The sequence below is a fragment of the Lissotriton helveticus genome, chromosome 10 (genome assembly GCF_964261635.1).
Source record: "Lissotriton helveticus chromosome 10, aLisHel1.1, whole genome shotgun sequence".
Taxonomy (NCBI): domain Eukaryota; kingdom Metazoa; phylum Chordata; class Amphibia; order Caudata; family Salamandridae; genus Lissotriton; species Lissotriton helveticus.
In genome coordinates, this window is record NC_136071.1 from 1,137,593,869 (window position 1) to 1,137,610,466 (window position 16,598).

Below are 16,598 nucleotides of genomic sequence, written 5' to 3' on the forward strand. Positions count from 1 at the left end.
TGTGGTGGGCACAAGTTGGACAGAGCCACAGCTGTGCATTTTAGGAATGTGAGTGCTCATGAGCAGCCCCTGGACTGGTGCAATGCACTGAAGGACTCAGAAAACCTGGACTATCTCTGCCAAGGCTGGTCTCTAGTGCCTTCTCAGTGGTAGGAATCGCTTTGCAATAATTCTCAACTGTAGTCTTACTCCTTTCTGAAGGGCCAGGGAAGGGGGTGCCTTATGAAGGACACCACCACCCAGGCCTACTGGAAGAAGGTCCTGTCACTCCTACCAAAGTCGGTCATCCTGCTGCATTCCCAACAGGAGCGTCTCACCAGGATTGGTGTCAGTACAACGCGTTGTATTACAACGCATTCCGTTACAACGCAGATTTTACAACGCGGGATCCATTACAACGGATGTCATTACAATGCATGGCATTACATCGCAGATGCTATTACAACGCATGGCATTACATCGTAAGTATAGGTAAGTTGACTTTTTTTTTAAAATGTTATTTAGTTTATTGTAAATAATTTTTTTTAAATAATTTAATTAAAAGACATTTAAAAATTGTCATTAATTTATTTTAATAAAATAATATCTATTTAATAAATGTAAATATAATAAAAATTTTAATTAATTTAATTTAATTAAAAAAAGTAATTAGTTTAATGTACATATTTTTTATAATGAAATTAAATTAAATTAATAATATTAATTTATTTAATTTAATTAATTTAATTAAAAAATGTAATTAATGTAAAATAATTAATTTAATTTATTAAATATATTTCAATTAATTTTAAAATGGTAAATATAATTTAATTATCCCTAATGCCAAACCCTGCCCTAAAACCTAAAAACACCCCTGTACCCCAAAACCCAAACCCTACCCTAAAACCTAAAAACACCCCTGTACCCCAAAACCCAAACCCTGCCCTGAAACCTAAAAACACCCCTGTACCCCAAAAACCAAACCCTACCCTGAAACCTAAAAACACCCCTGTACCCCAAAACCCAAACCCTACCCTGAAACCTAAAAACACCCCTGTACCCCAAAAACCAAACCCTACCCTGAAACCTAAAAACACCCCTGTACCCCAAAACCCAAACCCTACCCTAAAACCTAAAAACACCCCTGTACCCCAAAACCCAAACCCTGCCCTGAAACCTAAAAACACCCCTGTACCCCAAAACCCAAATCCTACCCTGAAACCTAAAAACACCCCTGTACCCCAAAACCCAAACCCTGCCCTGAAACCTAAAAACACCCCTGTACCCCAAAACCCTAACCCTGCCCTGAAACCTAAAAACACCCCTGTACCCCAAAAACCAAACCCTACCCTGAAACCTAAAAACACCCCTGTACCCCAAAACCCAAACCCTACCCTGAAACCTAAAAACACCCCTGTACCCCAAAAACCAAACCCTACCCTGAAACCTAAAAACACCCCTGTACCCCAAAACCCAAACCCTGCCCTAAAACCTCAGTACACCTATACATATACTCCTATACTCATATTTATTTAAAAAATTACTTAAAATAATAAATTTAATTTATAATATTTAAAAACATAAATAAATATTTTTATTTATTTTTATTTATAATTAATATTAATTAAATCATTTATATAATATTAAATAAAATTAAAATAAATTATATACTTACCAATACTTACGATGTAATGGTATGCGTTGTAATAGCATCTGTGATGTAATGCCATGCGTTGTAATGCCATGCGTTGTAATGGATCCTGCGTTGTAATAGCTGCGTTGTAACAGTATTACGATGTAAAAGTTGCGTTGTAAGTGATACACACCGTCTCACCAGCATCCTCACACCTGATCCCTGAATCCCTCCTCAATCGAAGAGGCACCGCAGCCAGTCTGCAAATCTCTGGATCACTACAGAGCAGAACAGAACTACCCCAGACTCGAGAACCTCCTTACAACTGACCGACCAAGGTGACCAATTCACTGAAAATCTTTACTTGGGCTTGTGATCGAAGAACGTTAGACAGGGGTCATTCTCCCATTCTTGTCTTGTAGGACTCAAGAAATTAATTTTATTTGTCGTCGCTTTTGGTTTACTTTCTACTGTATTGGTCTGTAAATAGCAGTGCTCAGAAGTCAGTCGTAGGATGCTCCTCACGTCACAAAACACTTTAATAAATAAATAAAGTAATTAATTAATTAATTAATCATTTGCTCAGTGATACCAGCTTCTCATCATAACCTACTTTGAAAAGAAAGTGCTTCTGTGTGGAGTGGTGTGGCTCACTGGTTAGAGGCGGCAGACCCGGAAGCAGAGAACAGCCCGGGACCAGGGTTCAATTCCCGACGCGGCAGGGTCGTGACCAGGGTCAACGGACTCAATAATTCTTGCCTCGGTGCCTACTCTAACCAGGGATCACACTCGGCAACTCTGGGCATTAAGCTTGCCTCATCTCTACAACGGCCCCCCACAAGTCGCCGGGGATGCCTGGTTTCACCTTGGAGATACCCAGTAAGGGACCATCTCACAGGGAAAACCAGGACGGGTTCCCCAGTGGTCTCCAGCGCCACGATACTCCGGCAAGGAGTTGCAGTGCGCTTTACAAGTACATTTACATTCTCTGGCCCTAGAACTTCTGCTAGCCCTTCCATGCCCCCTCACTGAATCTTCCCTTCCATCGAGGAGGCATGAGATAAAGACACAGAAGCAAACACAGAGGACGTTTCAGTTCAATAATAACCATGTGGTATATTTAATCATCAGTAGGTTTCGAGACGAGTTTTTCTCAACTTTTAAAAAGCAAAACTATCAAACTAAGTTTGAGGAACAATCAGCTTGCTTCATTCTTACTAAAGCAGAAAAAAAGAGGAATAAACTAAATGTGATTTGAATTTTAAACAAGGAACAAAACTTTGTTAAAAACTATACTGGTGAATAAAATGATCTAAAATGAAAAGCAGGGCCAATCTTTGGCCGCAATCTGTTGTCCTGATTCGAAAATGTTTCTGTATTATGTACTGGCGGAAAATGTGGGCGCTCCACAACCTAAATAAAGAAGTGATAATAAAAAAGTAAAAATGAGTGTTTGCTGCATTTGTGCACCAGTTCCATTTATTGGGTCGAGCCTGGGCAGCGCATCCGCTGCTACGAGGCATGCAGTATTGGAGTATGGCTTTGAAGCCCCGCCCACTTTCTGCCAATATTTGTAATTGGCTTGCATCATTGTCCTTCGTAAACGCTGGCTTCCGTGTCGGTATTAGGCTTGTTACTCCCTCCTTAGTACTGCCTTGTCTGCATTTGTTACCTCCCATTACGCCTGGACTTTTTACTTGTCTTTTTACACGGTCTGCCCTATCTTGGCTGTGAGCACTATTTTGTTTAATGATGTATCCCTATTGCAGCCACTAGGTCGCAGCACGCAGCCCGCTTTTATTTTTATTTACTAATGGCAGTCCGCTTTAACTATAGCGGTTGTGTTTTTTTCTTTATTTATTTTAACAGAGCAGTCCGCTTTAAGTATAGTGTCTGCGCTTATTTATTTATTTGTTTACTAGCACCCATGCTGTGCTTTCACATTCATGGAAGCCGGCCCCTTTCTTTAGACAAGCATTGTCTAAAGAAGGGTACGCGGGTGCAATTAAAGCAAAAGCGCGGCATTGGTGCTTTTACAAAAAAATATCTGTTTGTCAACTTGACAAACAGATGCTTTTTTTTTGTCAAAGCGCCCCATGCTGGGGTTTCACTTTAATGTTGGACACGCCCCTATCTTTAGACGCGGCTTGTCTAAAGAAAGGGGCGCGGCCTCCATAAATGTGAAAGCGCCGCATGGGAGCTCGTAAACATAAAAACATTTGCAATGAAAAAGTTCTCGCATTTGCAAGAGTTTAAGCTATTGCATTGCCAATAGCTCAAACCTCTCGTATCTGCGAGACATATTACATTACAAATGCTTGTTCCTTATACTCTAAGAGGCAGATTTACAAGGCACTTGCGCCACGTTTACGCCGCCGATGCGTGACGCAACAGCGGTGTAAACGTGGCGCATCCCTGCGACCCATTTACAACGTGATGCATCTAGGCAGATGCGTCACGTTGTAAAGCCCTGCGCCACATGTGGGCGTTCTGACGCAGGCTGGGCGTTCCGGGGCAGGTGCGCCTTGCAAAAGTGCCTGCGTGAAATCTACAAGATTTCACGCAGGCACTTGTGCAACGCTGCTACGTCAATTCCTTATGCCTGCTTGAAGCAGGCGTAAGGACTGATGCAGCACGTTAAGTATAGGGTATACCCGAGCAGTGCTGGAGTCGCGTCGCGCTTGCGACGCGACTCCAGCGATGCGCCGCCCTTACGTCACGAGATGCGTCACGCATCTGCCTACCCTTGCGCCGCGCCGTGCCGCATTTTAAATGCGGCGCATCCGCCGTGACGCAAGAGTAGTTTGCGTGACGCATTTGTTCTGGCGTATCCCTGCTGATTTGCAGAGATGCGCCAGAACTCATAAATATGCCCCTTAGTATCTGTATTCCTGCGCCGCACTGTGTAACATATCGAAGATTCTTCTCTCCCACCCTCAACCCTTTCATCGTCCCCCCTCCACGAGGGTATCCATCTGTATATAACGCCTGCTTATTTTTGTATCTTTATTTTTTAACAGTTTTATAATTTATGGCGGTAAATCTGGTTGGTAAGCCTTGTTACTTATGTAGGGCTTTAAAGCTACTCCAGGGTAAACAAGGCCTCTGATGTGTGCAGCTGCCCCAGCCTCCCCGCGCCCTCCTGCATGCACGCCTGTCAATCCATGCTAAGAAGTGAAAGCCTCCAGCTCTGGGTTACACGGCTGGGTGGTACAAAAACATTTCCTGTGGCTCGAAATAGGCTGACCCCGCGACGCGTTTCCTGACACTGCACTTCCGTATCCGGAAGCCGGCACAGCCCACAGGGACTCCTTGACTCGTCTACAGAATGCAAAGTAAACCATGAAATAAAAGTTTATGTAAGGTGATAGGAAAGGCTGTAAGCTGTAAGCACAGCATTCACTGCAGAAGGGAAGAATGTAGGAATCTGGGTCAAGGACGCAGTGACAAAAAGTGATTTGAAGACCATTTGCATGAAAGGATTTTTAAACCCACAATAATACTAACTGGTGGATGTGAAACTGCAAATGCCAGCCTGCAAGGTGTGGCAGGGTAAAAAACCTAGAGTGGCTGAAGCAGAATTGATGTGACGATTTTCAATACCCCAGCCTCATTAGAAATTTGCTACCTGGTGTACATTACATTCAGTCAAAAAAAAAGAAAAAAATCAAGCCTTTTGCAGTAATTTAGTGCCACCTCTAGGTGGCGCCACAAGGCTGTAGTCATACCTTTCTTTATGGAAGTAGATGCCCTGGGCTGAAAGTGAAACATCAGACTTGGGGGATGGCTGGTGACTTTGTATACATGTTGTGACCTTAGTGTAAATAGCAACAGAGCTTATGCATAAATCTACTGACACAAAAACATATGTTAATGAAAGGACCAATAAAATATGTAGAACAAGCTAAGGTTAATATCTGCAGTCCTAAGCAGGCTGGAATACAGGTGGAAAAGTGAGAATGCAGACCCGAGCAGGATGAGTGATATTGGCTGCAAAACAACTGGTGCACGTCACCCTCTTACGTGGAATCAGTTGATAGTTGTGAGGGGGGCAGATTTAATCATTTTTGTGTAATGCAGTGCGGCAATCAAAGTTGCTGTGCTGCACTGAACATGCGCCAGGGGAAGAAAACAAATGAAAGTCAGGTTTATTAATAATAGCCTGCGGCCTGCCCTCATATGTTATGTTAATAAAATTTGCAGGGCGCTTGGATACCCTGAGGTTTCTTGGCGCTGATTACATAGAACATGATTGCAAAGCCCTTCGTTTTTTAAGTTTTAAGCTCCTTTCTAAAGTTGCGGTACAAAAGGGGGTGGTGATGGACGGAGCATCTGAACCAATCAAACACTCACACCCAGTCAAAAGATCTAGGTTTAATCCATCACCGTTCTTTAGCCCACTCTGCCACCCCAGTTCAGACATGGCCATATGCAAATCAGTCTGACCCTGTGCCTCATGGGAACAGTCCAGCCCGAACTGCCAAGTTGAGCAGGGTGGGTAAGGCCCTGATATGTGGGGGTGGCTGTTCCGGAGACGAAACGTCTTCCACCCCAGTTCATTGTCCTAAATCTGAAAACCACAACTGTCTTGGCTCCTAAGGCCCGAGTACCGTCTCACAAAGAGGCTGCCCAGTGCTACGCGCAACCTTTCCACCAGGGTGTAAAGATGTGTCTGGGCTGGCTAGAAAGGTTTTATTCTGGACCTATATCATTCCATTACAAACACCAATCCTAGACAAATTCTTAGACATGCCACCCTGTGCAGCACATATACAATGAGAGGAAAGTTTGAAAAATAAACTCATTTCTCAAAGTTAGTGCCTGCTACAAGGAGGTGTTATTCTTTAATGCAAAGATTTGTCTCACTATTTTAGTAGATTGGGCTTTGCCTCAAAAACCATGGGTGTTTGCGTGCTTCACCCAAGTAACGGACCAATTGACACACAGTGGAGTAAAGTTGCGCAATCTGCTACTTGCACTGAAAAACCGCACTGGGCTCATTTGACCAATGCAAAATACCTTTACCCTATAAGTAAATCCCCTTACCAGACTAATGCCATGTTGTGTTACTTTGACAACATTGCGCTGGTGCAAAGACTTTATAAATCTTCCCTAGAATTGCTTAAACATACACAAGCAGTAAGGAGGAAAATTAAGATAAGTATAATCCATACACAATGGTAATGGTACACATTGGAGTATTATAGACTTGTAATGTATTCATTCATAGGCATTCTAACATGTCAACAAACTAGGGTTCTTGGAAATTGGCAAAATCAGACATTTTCGCCAACTTCACTAAAATAAAGGAGTATAAAAATCCATCTAATAGTAGGCTTTGGAGGGAAAAAACACAAAGACTACGTATTGCATGAGAATTCCCCCACAGAAAAATCTCCCACACAGCAAATTTCACACAGAAGAAAAGCTTTCAAAAGTTAGAAAGTTCATATCCTTTGCAAAATTACACGATTTTTTAAATAATTTTGTAAAACACTAATAAACAAAATTGACTCACAAAGGAGATTGTGTTCCTATTCGAAATGTACAGTCTGTGGATAACTGTGGGGTATGGGTTTAGCTTCCAAAGTGCAAAGGGATATCCATTACAGACTTCAGTGTCTCTCTTTCTCTGCCCCGCAACGAGGACCTTGTATAGGAAGGAACGGCTGTAAAGATGGTCAGACCTGTTCATTGCTTCCATTTCTCTTTTTAAAATATCCTAGTGCACACCTGATCAGATAATGTGAATTTGGCAAGTCGGACAACCAGAAATGTCTAATAGAAATAAACACTGAAAAACAAACAGACTGTTCTTTGTTCTTAGTAATGATAAGATATGAATTATTAGTTATTATTGTATTTAGAGTGAAACAATCAGATCTATTAGCACTTATTAACCATCAACAAATGCAAGGCATTCAATTTTTTTGTTTTCTTATCACATATCGTCCATTTATGCAAAGATCTATTCAGAGTCAAATTCTCAGATGCAATTGGAATGTGTGTGTTATTGGCAGCCATAGGAGCTGCATCCACCGACATGCGAACAAAACATGTTGCAAACTATCAACAGGTCAATCACAATGTCTGCGCTGATATTGGCTGTTATGTGCAGCCCCTGCACAATCAAATCCGCGTGAATTTAAGCTGTATGATGGATCCCAGATATTGGTAAGCGTGTAAAGGTTGGGAAGACGACCCTAGAAATCACAATACAATTATAGGGGTGACCTGATTCTCAGGCAACAAATTGGCCAAGCTGGATTTAACAATAATAGCTTTTGTTCCAAAAACAAATGTAAAATGGCATACGGCACTGCCGCCTCGACCAAGGCACCCTCTAGCTTTAAAGATCTAAGGAGGGCAGTCGCTTGATGCAACAATTGAGATATGATCCATAATGTACTACTGGGGTGCGTAAAAATCAATTGCAAGGGCTTAGATAGACCACTCACCCTGCTAGACTGAATCCCAGCCCTACCCTGAGTGGCTTTTCTAAGGTCTAAAATCATTTGTTGTCGACCTCTTTTTGATCAGTCGGAGTAGGGCAAATCAGAAGTCATTGGAGTGGCCAATGCAAGCACATGAGTGGGGCAATGCAAGCACAGGAGTGGCCAATGCAAGCACAGGAGTGGCCAATGCAAACGCAGGAGTGGCCAATGCAAATGCAGGAGTGGCCAATGCTGCACTGGAAGGGCCAATGCTGCACTGGAGGGGCCAATGCTGCACTGGAGTGGCCAATGCAAGCACAGGAGTGGCCAATGCAAGCACAGGAGTGGCCAATGCGGTCACAGGAGTGGCCAATGCAGGCACAGGAGTGGCCAATGCAGGCACAGGAGTGACCAATACAGGCACAGGAGTGGCCAATGCAAGTACAAGACTGGCCAATGCAAGCACAAGACTGGCCAATGCAAGCACAGGCGTGGCCAGTGCAAGCACAGGCGTGGCCAATGCAAGCGCAGGAGTGGCCAATGCAAGCGCAGGAGTGGCCAATGCAAGCACAGGAGTGGCCAAAGCAAGCGCAGGAGTGGCCAAAGCAAGCACAAGAATGGCCAATGCAGCACAGAAGTGACCAATGCAGCATAGGAGTGGCTTTTGCACGACAGTGCATGCAAGTGGGCCTATTGGGTGTTGCATGCGAGGTAAGCATCACACAATTTGTCTCATTAGCTCCTCAGTTCTGCTTGAGGCCTGCAATGTAGATAATAGCCAAAGTCTACACTCAAATCCGTGCAAACAGCAGCACTTTCAACATGTGACCATCACTGCTGCACGAGCCCCCGAAGGAGCCGGCTCCATACAACATTGTTTGGCCGTTTTTCAAGATGAATGTTTAAAGAGTCCGCCACAACATATACATTGGAGACATTAAAAGAGCTTTGATGCCCAACCACTGTATAATCAAATAGCTCATAATTTTCGTAATTAAGAGAATGTATTTTCCTAAACTTGACGTAGGAGGGGATCTGGGAGGTCGTCTAAGAGGAGATCGAAATCAGAACAAGCACTGGCAAAGTCCCTGGGTAAGGCCTTGGCAGGCTGGTGCATTTTTGTTTTCGTTGCAAGCATGCGCCACAAAAATATATAGAAAAAGACATGTCGCGCCTAAACATGGCCACCATATGTTTGCGATAAAAAAAATGGGCAAAACTAAAAAATCACTACTATAACAGTGTTACTAGTGATGAATTTTAAATAACATACTGTTTACTTGTGCTGTGCATGTTATAATTTTCATTACTTATGAAGGAGACAAGAATAAACACCACCTAACCAAGCACTCAGATTGCACGCAGCTACAATATTATGACATGTAAAAACTTCAGAACAGCAGCTTAAAAAAAGACAGGAAAAAATCCCCAACTGGGCCTCTAGAGTGTAGGTAAAATATATAGCTGGCATTCAGAGTTGATATAAATAAACAGATAAAAAAAAACACTCTGAACTGGGTGTGTCACTGAAGATAACAGAACTACTTTTAAGTGGCGGAGAACAACGTGCACAGGCTTTGAGCAGCCACTCAAAGTGAAGTGAGCCAATGGGTAAAGTGGACTGACCGACTGCCCATGCTACAGAGTATGCTAGCCGGAAGCAAAGGGTGGCATGAGATTTAACTGATCGCTGGATTAAGTCTGACCTTAAGCCTCTTTACATGCGTGTATTATGTATGATTTTTGATGGAAAATAGTAGTCAAGCAAGACATCTAAAGCTGTCTCAAAGGCCAGACCTAAAAACTAGAAAATGTAAAGTGTTGGGGCAAGCACACATCCCTTGTATAAAAATAGAGTGGTTTCATTACACAGTCCAGTTGCCTGTCCAGGCCAATGACAGAACTTTAAGTGACAGAATTAAATGGGAACATAGGGTGGCACTCGGAGTGACACACGCACACACAGACACACACATACATGCACGCACACACACGCACACACACCTTGCAGCAAAGTCTCAATCATATTTTCACATAAATTGTCTTATAGGTGGGAATCATCCATTGATTTTAAAACATAAAATTTTAGAGCAAAAATTGCAAGTTTCCACTTGGGCCTTGATAGCTGTTAGAAGCTTCTGTTTTTCAGCCAAACATTGGGCGCTCTCCTGTGTGTGAGGGTGAGTGATGCCTCCCTCGGGTTCAACATCCGGTAGAGGCACTGTGAGATGAGGGTGAAGACCTAAAGTATATTTACATCCTCCAGAGAGAGATTAATTCTGTAAATCTCGAGTGTTTCGAATCCATGTTGTACCTTTAGGAATGGACGTGTGCATGTAGTGCCTCCTGACACACCACTGTGATAAATGATGTGCTTCCAGGGGTGGACGGATGAAAGCATGGTCTCGAGACAGGTGAAATTAGTGCCTCTTGTGGTAAGTAATTAATGTCGCATAGTGTCTGCTGAGATGGATAGGCAAAGCTAGGCAGGACCAGTGCGAGGGTTCCAGCTCGCCCAGAAAACAATGACATTTTGCCTCTGGCATGAGGCTGGTGCAGCGAAAAACAGGAGGGCTTTTGCTGTAATTCGATGCCATCTACATTAGGAGCCCTGAGGCTGTTGCCTTACTTCATCATGTTTACAAAGACAAGGGAACCCAAAGGTAATACACTAGGGACCTTGGGCGCTTAATTGTTACTAAAGACAGGGGTCCCTAGAACTTGAAGATTGAGAACTTAAATCAACATATGCTACATAGCCATTATGTTCTTTGTCCAGCCGGACAGGATTTTGTATTTTAACAATATAAAAAATAACATGGAATTGAAAGTGATGTCAAGGGGCACAGCCTGTGACCCACAGACAACAAGACAGAAAAACATATGTACCATATGTGTCACCTATGTACCATATGTGACAGGTGACACCTATGTACCATATGTCCCTTAAATACCCAGAATGTATTGCACATGATTTAATTAAGTCTGTCTACTGAATACTAGGAAACAGACCGTTTTTTGCCTGAAAATTGTTGTTCTGTCTTGTTGTCTGTGGGTCACAGGCTGTGCCCCTTGACATCACTTTCAATTCCATGGTATTTTTATATTGTTAAAATAAAATCCCTGTCCCGCTGGACAAAGAACATAATGGCTATTTAGCATATGTTGATTTAAGTTCTCAATCTTCAAGTTCTAGGGACCCCTGTCTTAAGCCTTCCTTCATCATAACATGACAAAAACACAACATGGTCTTCCTACCAATGACAGGTGTATGAAGTGCCCCCTGACATGGCCGTGCAGACTCATGCACGGGTAATGCCCCAGGCGGCAGGGGCAGTCCTTTCTGGGGGCACTAATAGCCACTCAGAGCCCAGCGTAGAACACCCTCTGTGTTCCCCCCTCTGGGCCATTGTGAGTCGATAGGGCGCTGGTCTCTAAATCTGCCCCAATGTGTGTTCAGGACCGCACGTGCAAGGCATTTTACGACGGGTGTGTCATATGTAGAGTGGTGTGTTCAGCGAGCGCCTGTCTGTTGTGGCCGAGTTCTCGTGCTCAGCCAGGCTTCTCCACACCACCGAAATGGGTGATCCTCGGCAATTTGTGAACATGCTACGCCAAGGAGCTATCAGCCAGATTCATTAAGGCAAAATCGGCTGGCAAAGGGCCAGATTCTGAGAATCTGCCCCTTTGCGAGCGCTATTTTTGCATTTGGGATTCATCATCCCAAATGCAAATATTGCAATTTCGAAAATCGCTAAATTGCGAATAATTGCATTTAAGGAATCTCAATTTGAGATTCCTTAAATGCAATTCATGAAACATTTTAAAATTGCGAATTTGCAATCTGGGGCCGCTATGTACCGAGAAGTCAAACTACGTGGTAAATAGCAAAAACTTAGAAAAATGCACTTTAGTGTATTTTTCTAAGTTGTATGTTACACACACACATGTCCTTTGGACATGTGTGCGCAACACCAGTCAACATTACCATTTCAGGGGTGCAACAGGGTGTCCTTTGGACACTCTGGCACCCTTGAAATCGCTTCCCTATTTGCGATTCGCTAATTGCTAATCGCAAATAAGGAATGACTCCCCAATCATTCCTATGGGCCTTTAGGCCCATAGGAATGAATGGGAAAGCCATTCCTTATTTGCGATTAGCAATTAGCGAATCGAAAATAAGGAAGCAGTAGAAATCGCAAAAAATATTGCGATTTCTACATGCATCCCGTTTTGCGAGTCTTTAATAGCAATTCCTTAAAAATCGCTCTTAAGGACTCGCAAAACAGGACTTTGATTAATCTGGGGGTATGATACAGCTGGAGAGTTCTAAAGGGTGTGATTATGAGTTGAACTTTGCAGGATGGGAAAATGCATCATTTTAGGCGACACTTTAAATATGACATTGACAGGAGACAGCAATGTATTTACTCTTCCCATATTAGACAATCAACTTGATCAGTTTATGTATTTTATAAAGTTTTATCATTTAAGGGGCTGCGATAAGTTTTGCCTTTGTTTATTACACTCATAAATAAAACGTAAGAATGAAGATGCTCCATTCCAAAGTTGGTCAGGGCCCCTGAGATTTTGGTCACCTCTTTTGTATTCGCAAGCACTGAAACCCGAATCCCTGGCGCCACAGGGGTCATCAAACCTTAGGATATTCCGAAGTAATAATAATAATAAAGCAGAGAGTGTAATACCAATCAAAGCGGATGCCTTTCGGTTGGAAGGCAACACAGGTGCCGTCACAGTCCAGAACTTTCAAGTGCAATTAAGCGCTTCAACGCCTTGTCAGGGGAAGTAAGAGCTGTATAAATGCAAAAATAATACAAATGCTATATGCGAAGGAAGCTGATGTGTTGAGGCAAGTTTTGGAAAGTTGTACAATAAACAGTATTTATTGTATAGTGCTTGATCTCACAGCCACTGTGCGTCGGTGCTGCAGATAACGTATTTTACTACTACGCATCACAACATTCTTTCAGGCTGCGTAGGATCAGACTACGGTCACACAATAATTAGTGCAACAGGTGCATTGCCCCACCCAACTGCAATGAGGCGTTTGTGTAAACTCCTGGTGCCAGGCACACGCGACAAAGCAAGGGTGGCACACTTCAGGTACCTGAGACAGCACTTTACAATGGAGTGGAGTGCCAAAAACAGCATTGTTGAGGCACAATGGACAAATACACAACAGTTTCACCAGTGCATTAGAATGTTGCCCAGAGGAATCAGTACAACGCGACGTCAGCACTGATCAGCCAGCGCAGAACACAGACTCGCTCTTTAAAGTCCACATTGCACAATTTGCATTGTGTCCTTAACTTCCAAGATAAACTCTGATGTGTCATTGTATGACGTGTTAAATTGAGCACTGGTTAGTGAATAAAGCGAATGTAAGGTACAATACAGGTTACGGGCTGTTATAGACAAGGTTACTGCGTGACTGGGTAGTTTTATTAACACACACAGCGGCGATATTTCCGGGCGGTAATTTTACACCCGCTCCTCGTCTTCCTATAATCTGCCCCACGGCCACCTTGTCTGCCCCGCCACCACTTCCGTCTGCATCCCCACCATTCCGGTCGCCGGGTGGCGTGCCCCCTCCGTCTCTTCAATCGCCCCCGTCTAACTGCCCGGCAGGTTGTAGCAAGGCTGTGTTTGAACCACACAATTCCCACAGTCACACATTCATACATCCCTGTGAATTATACATTTCACACAACGGGGGGGGGGGGGGGGCTTATATTTAATTATTTCCTTCGCCCACATAACCACCTGCTAAACATAGCTTTGCATTTATGTAGTGCCAGCATCAAAAACGCAGCTGCAACAGTGCCCTTTGTTAAGCAGCGAACTCTCCGAGAATGGTAAAGGAAACCTGAACATTGCGCCACCGGCAATCAGGGCCGGCAATCAGGGCCTACCAGCAGCCGGAGACTGGAGGAGGAGGCGGGGGGGGGGGGGGGGGGGATCTTTACAAACTATCAGCTAATTAATGCATGACATACTTCTGCTTATAACACAACTGCTGAGTAACGCAACTAACAGGTGTCTATCCTTATACTGCAGACAACCAAACAGTACAGCACTGTGGTTAACTTGCCGGCACCTAGAAACCCTTTTTTGCCCAAAAACAGTCCCTTTATAAAGCATACTGCCACCCAATATAAACATGATATATATGAAAAAATATATAACATACCTAACAAGTGAGTTATTGCCCAACAAAGTCACCCGATGTTTCTGGTGGCATTTACAAGATTCTCCCCCGAACATCTCGATAGAATTATTGAACCATAATATTTACTTCGTGTGCTTTGTTTACTGGCCCAAGGTCAGCCATTTCCCGCTTCACTGCACCCTGGGACATAACATTTACGAGAATAACTAATGTGAGGGATTTTGTCATCGACGTTATGGTATGTTTTTATAGTTTTGTGTAATTTAAAGGCCGCTACACCCAGCAACTGAGGTGTGAGCGTTAAACGGAGGACACGCTATCCACCAGCCTCGCATGCCGGGGGTTAGCTCACAGAGATTGATACAGAAATCAAACAGAGCGTTGCGCAGGAGAAACCATGCGAAGCCTCCCACGCAGCAGCGCCGTGATTACAAAAGCTGCTTCACAGGGGCGGAGAGTGGCGGGAAGAGCGTCTCAAGTGGATGAGGGTGAGCTGCGCCCCTCTCTGTGGGAGCCCCGGGGCACAAACTGTTCCATTACTGGCGCAGCGCCTGCATCAAAAACCTTGGCGCTTTACTGGCATCAGAAGGGTGAAAGGCGGAGTTAATCGTGTTAGGGTTCGTGCCGCTCACCTGCAAACTACGCGCACATCTCCCCAACATAGCTCAACTCTCTTCATCTCCCTCACACGCTGACCGCAGGGCAGAGAAGGCAAAATAAACGGAAAATAAGATTACCCATATGTTGCGTTTTCAGAACAAAACCCACTTAGATTTGTTTCACCAAAGTAAAGCATTTTTTGCTCAATGGATTACATGCAAAGCAGGAAAAGTCACTTTTATATGAAACGCGGCGTCTCCTAATATTATAATTGACGACAGTAGGCACGGAATTGTCTCCTGGCGTGTAAATATATAGTGTTATTATTGATCCGTACAAGTACATTCAATGTATAGTGCTTTGATAGAACCAACCGTGCCAGGAGTCAAGCTTGTAAACCCCAGACCGCCACTGCAAGAACATTAACCCGCTGAACTATCTGGCTGGGAAATTCGAAAGGTAGGCTTTATGCAGATCTATCCAGGGCACAAATAAACGACTGACCAATCTTGCTGTGATGTGAACAGGTGAAGCGCATCTCACGCACACGCATCTGGAGCAGGTGCAGTGACCTGCTGAGCAATCCTACAGGGATGGGTACAGGTGACATGTTCGAGTCGTTGCACACTGAACTCTGCAGCTCTCGGCCACCCTGAGACTGAAACCTGTTGCTAGTCAGACATATCTCCGCAGCAGGCGCTCAACCGAGCTAGTGTTCAGCATGTGGAGGAGTCTGTCCCACACGCAGTCCGAAGACTCCCAGACAGCACGAGTCCTCTGACCTTCGGGATTATGCATCAATTTATTTAAAATACTTCTTTCTATGGCCGCCTTCGGCCAGGAGTCAGACACCACCAAGGTGCATTCGGAAACAGCAGCTCCCAGAGGCCCTTGTCCGGAGCACGCCAGGCGCTGTACAGAATTCACATAACCGAGAGCGCACGTCCGCACAGGCCAGCCAGCCTGGGACGGGCGCAGCGGGCGGGGGCACAGGGCACTTACCGGAGTCCAGAAGGTAGGGCGGCACGGCGCTGGCCGCCAGGCTCCACCAGACAGCGTGCAGCAGCCAGAGCTGGCCCCGGGGCCGCCCCTCCGTCATGGTCCCTCCAGCGGGGCTCTCATAAGACCAGGCCGGGGCCCGGAGGGGGCCTCTTCATGCGGGGGCCTCTCTCTGGCCCTCGATGTCCCTCTCCGTCCCGAGCGAGCCCCGGATTCCAGCACAGGCTCCTGCCTGCCTCCCTCCCGTCCCCCAGCCCTCCCAGCCCTCCGTGTCTGGTGACTCACAGCCGAGCACCGAGCAGGGGAACAGGAAACGTTCAACTTCGCAAACAGCTGGCCCGCTGCTCCCAGGTCTCAGGCACTTTTTTACTGTTTTTTTTTCTTTCTTGCATAGAAAACCTCACCCCTTCCTGTCATCCCCGCAGAGCCGGCCCTTTTTCCGTGGCCAGGCCCCCTCGCAGCGCAGACGTGCCTTCACGGACCGTCCCGCTCCTCGCCGTGCATTTTTCACATGCCTCCGGCTACGCTCTGCCCTTAAATCCGCGGGCGCGGGCGGGTACGGCCATTTCCTACTCGGGGTTTTGTAAGCCCGCTGCAGAGACAAAGTTTGCCACGGGACGAACATGAAGGGTATAACTCTTGAATAAATCGGTCCGGTTAATGTTTACTAACAGACCCGTGTCTATTTTATATCGAAAATGCTGAAATCTTAATTGTGTTTAAGTGCTTAGTAAACAAGCATTTGAAAGCCATTAGGTCTCGC

At 44.8% G+C, this 16,598-nt stretch overlaps 1 protein-coding gene across 1 annotated transcript in view; it reads right to left on the reverse strand.

Moving 5' to 3' along the window:
- The window catches only part of TGFBR2 (transforming growth factor beta receptor 2), a 202,491-nt gene extending 186,307 nt beyond the window's left edge, over positions 1-16,184 (reverse strand). Inside the window, exon 1 of the mRNA XM_078663940.1 lies at positions 15,839-16,184. Coding sequence (XP_078520066.1) covers positions 15,839-15,935 — 97 coding nt within the window. The 5' untranslated portion in view covers positions 15,936-16,184. The remainder of the gene's footprint in view (positions 1-15,838) is intronic.
- Positions 16,185-16,598: the final 414 nt, after the last annotated feature.